Source organism: Carassius gibelio, chromosome A14 (genome assembly GCF_023724105.1).
Source record: "Carassius gibelio isolate Cgi1373 ecotype wild population from Czech Republic chromosome A14, carGib1.2-hapl.c, whole genome shotgun sequence".
NCBI lineage: Eukaryota > Metazoa > Chordata > Actinopteri > Cypriniformes > Cyprinidae > Carassius > Carassius gibelio.
In genome coordinates this window covers 8,622,059-8,632,058 of record NC_068384.1, presented here as the reverse complement: position 1 = coordinate 8,632,058, position 10,000 = coordinate 8,622,059, and the positions used below count along the sequence as shown (strand labels likewise).

Genomic DNA, 10,000 nt, shown 5'->3' with positions numbered 1-10,000 from the left:
CGGCACTTCACCACAATCATAAAAACAGAACAAAACCTGTGATCATCTTCATTGTGTCCAGATCTAAGCTGAATGTGTTTTATTACATGTGTGTTCACACATTAACCACACACACACACTGTCCCTGAACGATGACTGTATTTCTTTATTGAGGTGTGTTTATTTCACTTCAAGTGATGATTAAATCATTTCTTTATCAGCAGATGACGTGTGTTCAGAGTCCAGCTGGAACATTGTTAGGTTCATTTATTTTGTCGAACCTGAATGAGAAATATGTTGCTAACAAAATGATGTTGTTGACCTTTAGAGTTTGTTGAAACGTTGTAAATCTGAACGAACAGTGTCATGTTGAACAATGTGCCTGTTCCCATCATGCATTGCAGCTTGAGCGGTTCTTCTGTTTCGCTGGATCTCTGTCGTACGGCTCCGAGATTCACTTCACATTTGTTAAGAACTGATTAAACGAGCATCTCACCCAAACACTGGATTTATTAAACCTGCCTCCAGTTTTAACAGCCAAAAAAAAAAATGGCGTAATTTTAAATAAATGCAGAACATTCAAACTCAACACCGTGAGATGATCAGAAGTGCTGCAGTCTTCAGAGTTTATTTCTAGACTGTGACGGACTGCCTGAAGTCATTTATTACAATGATAGAAAATCTGTTTTATTAAATTCACTCACATACACTCACACTCACACTCACTCACACACACACAGGTACACAAACACACACACACACACACAAGTACACACGCACACACACGCGCACTCACACACACGCACACACACACACGCACACGCACACACACGCGCACTCACACGCACGCACACGCACGCACACACGCACACACACACACACACACACACAGAGGTTGTAAATGCTCTGCTGTGTTCAGAAGCAGCTCTCCATCTCCACTTCAGCAGATCGGAGTCCGTTGGTGTCCAGCGCGTCCTTCACTTCTCGCTCCAGAGTCTGATCCGAGACGCCGTTGATCTTACAGAAACTCTGGCTGATCTCCACGAAGGTCTTGTTCTTGGTCTCCGGCAGAACCACCAGCAGGAAAACTGCTCCACAGACACACACCACCACAAACAGCAGGAACGCAAACGTCTGCAGCGCCTCCTGCAGGAGCACACACACACACACACACACACACCTGAGCAGAAGACACAAACACACACACACACACACACACCTGAGCAGAAGACACAAACACACACACCTGAGCAGAACACACACACACACACACACACAGACACACACACAGTCGACTGTGATCTATTAAACTCATTCATTCACACACTTCTGAAATATTCCTTCTGTGTGACGCTGCAGAAGCACAGTGTGTGATTCTCACCGCTGCAGCACACACACTCACACACTCTCTCACACACACACACACACACACACGCTCTCACACACACACACACTCAGACGCATTAGAGAGAATAAAAGTGCTTTTCTGTGTCGCGCTCTGACCTGCAGTGGATTATGGGAATCAGATTATACGTGCGAGACTGAAGGCCTCACATCACCCTCACACACTGTGTTTGTGTAGTGTGTGTGTGAGTGTGTGTGTGTGTTTCAGTCACCTGTATGAAGGGGAACAGGAGTCCCACAGCGAAGTTTGAGAGCCAGTTGATGGTTCCTGCGATCATGAACGCGGCCGGACGATACGACTGCTCAAACAGCTCCCCCGTCAACACGAACGGGATGCCGCCTGACACACACACACACACACACACACACACGAAAACATCCTTAGTTGTTTTCTTAGCCCTGTATTAACGAATATTCATTAGTGAGTGAGTGCTAATGAAATCAGAGCATCCCAGCAGCTCTTTCACTGCAAACAAACGCTCAGAACTCAAAGCTGTCTCTCGCTCAGAACCGAACTGAATCAATCCAGCGATCACTTCAACACTCGTTCATCTTCAGCAGCAGACGACATCTAAAGCAATACCTCGAAAACAAACCAACAAATTGATTACATCTTGTATTAAAACAAAACTAACTAATATTTAAGTCTCTTAATATAAGAGAATAACTAATGTTTAAAATCTTTTAATGGAATGAAACAACCAATTTTTTAACTTCTGAATGGAACAAAATCTCCCGTTTAACTCTAATAGAGCACACAATAGAATTAAACCAGCAACTTCAGCTCAGAGTCATCACCAGAGCATCACACTGAATCAAATATCACTCAGAGAGAGACTGTCAACTCTAATCTCAGATCTATTATCAGAAGAACCCAAAATCAGTCTCTTACATAAGACTGAAATGATCCACAAATCACAAAGTGTGTGTATGTGTTTGCATAGTGTGTGTTTGTGTGTGTGTCTGTGATTGAATCACCTCTTGAATGAACAAACTAATGAATGAGTGAGGAAAACAGATTTGATGCACAGACACTGAAATACACACACACACACACACACACACACACACGTGCACACACACACAATGAATCAGTGTAATGGATGAATGAGAATGAAACCCTGAGCGATCAGCCCTCCCTACAGCTGTCTGTGTCTCTGTCTGTGTGTGTGTGTGTGTGTCCTCACAGCTCATGTCCTGAGGATTGGACACAGATTGAGCCGCACATCTATTTTTAAACATGTGCTTTAATGTTTTTTGGACAGCAGGAAACATTTGAGTTCCTGCACATCTGGATCAGTCGCTTAACACAAACGACCACGACCATCTGCACACACACACACACACACACACACACACACACACACACACACACACACACACACACACACACACTGACGGTGGCTCAGCATCAGGACGGTCGTTCTGTCTGAACTACATTCTCTGGCGCTGCTGGGAAACTCAGTGATGACGGATGACTATCACTCACAGTACAAAAGAATCAATTCAAGGATTCAAACATGAGAAATGTGGAAACGAATCACTTGTGAAGTTCACGTCCAATGTCAGAATTTATTATTCTATTATTTTATTATGTCCTTTCTTTAACATTTGAAAGGATACTATGCCAAAGTTATTGCTTTCTTTATTCAAACTGAACAAACATCAGAGGTGTGCCCCAAGGTTCAATATTAGGGCCACTTCTTTTTTTATGTTAATAATTTACCGCTATATAAAAATAACTGTAAAGTTACATTTATGCTGATGACACTGTCGTACATGTATCCAATTCAGATATTTAACAAATTCAGTTCTCTCTTCAGTAAATTAGTACTTAACAAAACCAAGTCTGATATTATGATTTTAGGTTGTAGAAAGGAATTAAAATCTTACATTTCTTCTTGTGTTACATCATGTAAAGATGATACTTCTTTGCATAAAGTTGATACTATTAAACACCTTGCAGTATGGATTCTGAACTTTCCTTTACATCACATATTAATCATATTCTATGTAAAATTAATTTTGGAATTAGTACTTTACATCTATCTAGAAATTTCATATAGTGTTCGTAAGAAACTTGCTTCTCAACTTATACTTACAATCTTTGATTTTTGTAATGTTGTTTATCAAACTGCATAAAAAATTAGAACTTGCTCCACTTAACTCAGTATATAATAGACTCTGCAGATTTGTTTTGGGATGTTCCCTTTATACTCATTGTATAATGTATAATGCACTCCAATAGCCATCTTTGCACACAAGACGATATATTAATTTATTTTAAAATGCAGTTATTTTAAATATCCTAGTTATTTACTATAATATTTTGTACCATTTTCTTCAAACTATCAGGTTAGCTGTTAACCCTAACATTCTGTTCAGAGCTATTTATTTGTTCCTTGTGTCAAAAATCTACTATTACTATTACAACATTTAAGATGTTTAACAAAACTTGGTTTTCATATTTCTGTTCAGTGTTGTTTATGGATGTCTTGTTAATTTGCAGAAGGCATTAGCGACTAAAAGCTGCTCTGAGCAGAGTGATCGGTGAATGGGTGCTGTGATGTCATGAAATATACATCATCAACCCGACCAATCAGATCTGAATGTATCACTGTGGCATTAGGTTCGGTATCTTTTATGTTTGCTATCAAAAATGCCAGTGTGAACACTAAACGGACCAGGAGCAAATGTATCGTTTTCTTTTTTGGTCCTGACCAAACGAACCAAGAGAAACAAACTACAAGTGAGAACACACCCTCATACACACATAAACACACACACACACACACACACACAGGTAAGGATGATATCTATCTGTCCATCATGCTTCACTCTCTGTGTCTGAATATTTTATTTCTGCTGTCATGAGACTCTGATGTAAATGAGAAGCAAACCATCTGCTGGAAACAGTGAGAGTTTCTCGATTCATATTCATCTGACTTCTCGCTTCATTTCCTACTGTATATGAAAGTGAGTTATTAGAGATTCAGCGTCCTTCTGAAGGTCGATGAGAGAAAGAGCAGTCAGAGAAATGACTTATTCTGACGAGGAGCATCTCCTTTATATTCTTATGATCAGAAGAGACACACAGAGCTGTGACCTTTGACCTCTGACACATCCCCATACTGATGAATAAAACAGACACACACACACACACACACACATCTGTACCTGGACCGGAGCAGAAGGATGCGATCAAAAGCAGAATGGAGGTGAAACTGAGATACGGCATCCAGGAGAACCTGTCCTACACACACACACACACACACACACACACACACACCGACACAGAGAGAGAGACATGGCTTGAGTTCAGTGTGTTTGAGTGTGTTTAGAGTGTGACTGTGATTTACCTGATACTGTAGGAAAACTGTGAGGAGACTGAAGAAAACAGCCATCGCTGAAAAACCAAAGATCAGTAACGGCCTCCGACCGACTTTCTCAATCACTAAACCCTGAAACACACACAGAGCTTCATTTCACTTTAGTCCACACTGTTACCGTCACTGTTATTATTAATAATATTGGCAAAAATCAAGTGTAGTTTCACACGAAGTGTCATCGATTGGGAATAAATATCATGAATTAAATAAACTTTTTTTTTTTTTATTATTTCTACAAATTAAAAAAAAAAAATCACTCATTTTATTATTTTATCAGACAACATTTAAAAACCGGAATAAAAAAGTTTTTTTTTTTCAATTTTAAATGACAATTTAGTATTTTATTTAACTACATCCCTTATTTATTTATTTCATAAAATTCACTTTAAAGCTTGAATTACGTTTTTTCAAAATCAAAATCACCCTAAAGAGAGCAGCCCGAAAAATGGAGCGCAGCTGGAGGAAAACAAAACTAGAGGTATTTCGTATTGCTTGGCGGGAAAGTAGCCTATCCTACAGAAAAGCATTAAAAACTGCTAGATCTGATTACTTTTCTTCTCTTTTAGAAGAAAACAAACATAACCCCAGGTATTTATTCAATACAGTGGCTAAATTAACGAAAAATAAAGCCTCAACAAGTGTTGACATTTCCCAACACCACAACAGTAATGACTTTATGAACTACTTTACTTCTAAAATCGATACTATTAGAGATAAAATTGCAACCATTCAGCCGTCAGCTACAGTATCACATCAGACAGTGCACTATAGACCCCCTGAGGAACAGTTCCACTCATTCTCTACTATAGGAGAGGAAGAATTGTATAAACTTGTTAAATCATCTAAACCAACAACATGTATGTTAGACCCTATACCATCTAAGCTCCTAAAAGAGGTGCTTCCAGAAGTCATAGGTCCTCTTCTGACTATTATTAATTCCTCATTGTCATTAGGATATGTCCCCAAAACCTCCAAACTGGCTGTTATTAAGCCTCTCATGAAAAAATCACAACTTGACCCCAAAGAACTAGTTAATTATAGACCAATCTCGAATCTCCCTTTTCTGTCCAAGATACTAGAAAAGGTGGTATCCTCACAATTATATTCCTTCTTAGAGAAAAATGGTATATGTGAGGATTTCCAGTCAGGATTTAGACCGTATCATAGTACTGAGACTGCTCTCCTTAGAGTTACAAATGATCTGCTCTTATCATCTGATCGTGGGTGTATCTCTCTATTAGTTTTATTGGATCTTAGTGCTGCGTTTGACACAATTGACCACAACATTCTTTTGCATAGACTTGAACACTTTGTTGGCATCAGTGGAAGTGCATTAGCATGGTTTAAATCGTACTTATATGACCGCCATCAGTTCGTAGCAGTGAATGAAGATGTATCATATCGATCACAAGTGCAGTATGGAGTACCTCAAGGCTCAGTACTAGGGCCGCTACTCTTCACGTTTTATATGTTACCCTTGGGAGATATCATCAGGAAACATGGTGTTAGCTTTCACTGTTATGCTGATGATACTCAGCTCTATATTTCTTCGTGGCCCGGTGAAACGACAATTTGAAAATCTGAATGAGGAGTAATTTCTTACTTGCTAAATTCTGAAAAAACAGAGGTGTTAATTATAGGACCTAAAAACTCTTGTAATAACCTAAAAAAGCCCTGAATGGTTTAGCGCCTCAGTATTTGAGTGAGCTCCTTTTACATTATACTCCTCCGTCCGCTACGTTCTCAAAACTCAGGCAATTTGATAATACCTAGAAAATCAAAATCAACTGCGGGCGGCAGATCCTTTTCCTATTTGGCTCCTAAACTCTGGAATAACCTACCTAACATTGTTCGGGAGGCAGACACACTCTTGCAGTTTAAATCTAGATTAAAGACCCATCTCTTTAACCTGGCATACACATAACATACTAATATGCTTTTAATATCCAAATCCGTTAAAGGATTTTTAGGCTGCATTAATTAGGTAAACTGGAACCGGAAACACTTCACATAACACCCGATGTACTTGCTACATCATTAGAAGAATGGCATCTACGCTAATATTTGTCTGTTTCTCTCTTATTCCGAGGTCACCGTAGCCACCAGATCCAGTCTGTGTCCAGATCAGAGGGTCACTGCAGTCACCCGGATCCAGTACGTATCCAGACCAGATGGTGGATCAGCTCCTAGAAAGGACCTCTTTGCTTTGATGCAATGTATTTTGTTTAAAGTGCTATAATAAAGGTGACTTGACACACTCTTTCTCACACACTCAATCACACACACACACTCACACTAAACCAACAGGTGTTGAAGATGAAGGCAGTCAGTGTTGTGTGTGTGTGTGTTGTATTAGAGGATGCTGATAGTTAGTAATTAACTAGTTCTCTAGAGGAACAGTGGGGATCTCTGCTTGTGTTCTGGACATTTGTTTGTGATCAGAGAGCATCATGGGACGGTGATGAGTGTCACTATCACACATCAGCAAGCTGCTGGCACTCGTTCTGCTGGTGTCCATTGTGCTGCTAAAGCAGAATTCCCATGATGCTCTCTGATTCAGGGCGATCAGCCTCTGATTTCCCATGAGGACAAACACACGGCTCTGAGCACGAGACGCTTCCCCTTCTCCCTAAACCCATTACAGCTCCTCCTGCAGCCGCTGCTGTTTCTACAACACACACGCTTTCAGAGCAGGAGAATAAGAGAGTCGATGATGATCAGGTTCAGCTGGAAGCAGCTCTACAGAAGACAACAGAGTGATTATTCAGATGTGTCTGGTGTCTCTCACCGATACGACAGCGGCCAGCGTCTCGATGCCCCCCGTGCTGAGCGTGATGTACGGGATCAGTGTCGGCTGGAAGCCTGCGTCCAGGAAGATCCCGTTAGTGTAATACCAGATCTACAGCAGGAGAGGATCAGAGGATCGTCAGCTCAAACACACAGAAGCGTTTCATACTGACTGATAAAACACTCGGATCATCATCCTGTCATCTGTCTGTCAGATCAGAGTCTTCATGTGCTCATTAACCCTAGAAAGATGCTGAATCATATTTGATTTGTGAATCTCACTCATCTCCTCGTGTCTTCTGTCTCTGAGTGAGAGTTCAGAGAGTTTTATCAGCTCAAAGCTCTTCTAGTGTAATTGTACAAGCGTCCAGCTTCTGGTGTCAGAATCAGGTCAGTAATATCTCCAGATGAACTCTTCCTGGACTGAAGCAGCTCAGCTTTACTTGATTCTCCATCAATCATCAGAACAGGATTAATGACTGGAGGTTTACATTAAGAGTCATTTTTATTCACAGTTAATCACATTACTGTTCAAAGGTTCGGGGTCACTGGAACTTTCTTTTTAAAGACCTCTATATCTATACTTTTATTCATCAAAGATGCAATACAAAAATGCTGATCAGTGGTGTGTGTGATTGCTGCTGATGAACTCACGGCGTTGAGGCCGCACAGCTGATAGCAGCTCATGACCACGATCACCGTGATCAGCTGCCAGCGGAGCGAACGCTTCCTGACCAGCTCCAGCACCGACGCCGTCCTCTGTGTGATCTGAGCACGACCCTCGGCGTGGACCTCCTCCAGCTCACGACTGACGTCTGAGCGGCCCAGAAACGCCTGGAACGCTGACACACACACACACACACACACACACACGAGCGTGAGTCCTCAGCGCAGCGATGCACTGGTGTTGTGATGTGAGGATGCGCTCAGCCTCATTCTGTCAGTCTGAACACACCTGATCTCATCACAACATCAGAAACCACAACATCCAGAGGAAACAGCACAGTGTTTGATCTCAGACGCATGTAAGAGCCCAAACCTCCTCAAACTGACCTTGATGAGGAATTAGACCAGAATAAATGAGTTCAGTTTAATGAGCCCTTTTAACTCAAAACCAGCTGACCGCAGTCAGTGTGACTGATTAACTAACTACTGTCTGTGTGTGTGTGTGTGTGTGTGAGTCTGTGTGTATGAGTGTGAGAGTGTGAGTGTGTGTGTATGAGTGTGAGAGTGTGTGAGTGTGTGTGTACCTCTCTCCGCTCCCGCCTCGTCCCGGCGCTCCATCAGCAGGAATCTCGGACTCTCGGGGAGAAACGGCAGAACACACAGCTGCAGAAGGGCAGGAAGTGCCAAGAAACCGAACAGGAAGTTCCATCTGCTCTCCTGCAAGAACACGGAGAGAGACGAGTGTGAGGTTCAGACACTGATCAACCGATGAATGATTCGACCGATAACTAGAGTTTCAGAAGAAACATGTTCTTAAATCAATAAAACATAAGCGTAATGCATCTGAGATTTACATCTCAGGACCTTTTAAGTTCTGTACATTTATATATTACTATGTTTTATTGATTTATATAAATAAAAATACCTTAATGAAACAATTTACACAATTAATTTATTTTATATTTTCTATCCAGTAAACTGTTGTTGAGCTTGGCATAACTAGACAAATGTATAATCATTATAGAAAGCTCCATGGTGTTTTCATATTTGTTGAACTTTCGTGACTTTTCCAGGTTTAGAAATCAAACTTTTAAGATGTGGATCCTCACAAATCTTGTTTCTTGGAGACAGCAAGCGTGGTTGAGATGAGGAGTTATATATGTGTAGCAGTACTGCTTGTGTTGTGTGTGTGGAGGACAGCTGTGGTCACTGCTCATCATGAGTGACCCGACTGAACACCTGACCGGTCTCTGACCAGCGCGGATAACACTCAGACTCTATCACAGCGTCATCAGAGTCAGATCTCATCTTTACTTTCTCTGCTTTTCCTGCTCTTCATTTTAGTTACAACAGTGTTTTTGATTACTGATGTCTATATAGTTTATTAAGTTTTATTTCAGCTGTAGTTATTTTAGTACATCCAGTCTAAAAGAAATGAGACATGTCGCCTTATTAAAATATACTTGTCAGTTAACATTTATTTTAATGAATTTTTTATTTTCACACACACACACACACACTCCTTCTCTCACACACACTCAGAAATAAATGAGACCGAGATCAGAACCTCTGCAGACTCACCTGTCCGAAGATCTCCGGCAGCCCGAGCACCTGTCCGATGAAGACGCCCAGACAGATGAAGATGGAGTGAACCTGACCGATGGAGCCGCGCAGCTGCCGAGGAGAGATCTCCCCCAGGTACATGGGCAGCACGCTCAGAGACACACCTGACACACGGACAGGTCACGACCCCTCACACTCAGTACACAACTCAT

The 10,000-nt window shown here is 41.3% G+C and overlaps 2 protein-coding genes across 5 annotated transcripts in view; one reads left to right on the top strand and one right to left on the bottom strand.

The window, feature by feature from the left end:
• LOC128027440 (cytokine-like protein 1) overlaps nt 1-10,000 on the top strand; it is a 139,641-nt gene that overhangs the window by 109,992 nt on the left and 19,649 nt on the right. The window lies entirely within an intron of this gene.
• Nucleotides 472-10,000, bottom strand: part of slc2a9l2 (solute carrier family 2 member 9, like 2) — a 28,031-nt gene continuing 18,502 nt past the window's right edge. For all 4 annotated transcript variants that reach the window (XM_052615051.1, XM_052615050.1, XM_052615053.1 and 1 more), the window contains exons 6-13: nt 9,807-9,952; nt 8,810-8,942; nt 8,214-8,401; nt 7,561-7,671; nt 4,743-4,844; nt 4,561-4,636; nt 1,596-1,723; nt 472-1,125 (exon numbers count right to left, since the gene is read on the bottom strand). In XM_052615051.1, the coding sequence (XP_052471011.1) occupies nt 895-1,125; nt 1,596-1,723; nt 4,561-4,636; nt 4,743-4,844; nt 7,561-7,671; nt 8,214-8,401; nt 8,810-8,942; nt 9,807-9,952 (1,115 nt within the window). In that variant the 3' untranslated portion in view covers nt 472-894. The remainder of the gene's footprint in view (nt 1,126-1,595; nt 1,724-4,560; nt 4,637-4,742; nt 4,845-7,560; nt 7,672-8,213; nt 8,402-8,809; nt 8,943-9,806; nt 9,953-10,000) is intronic.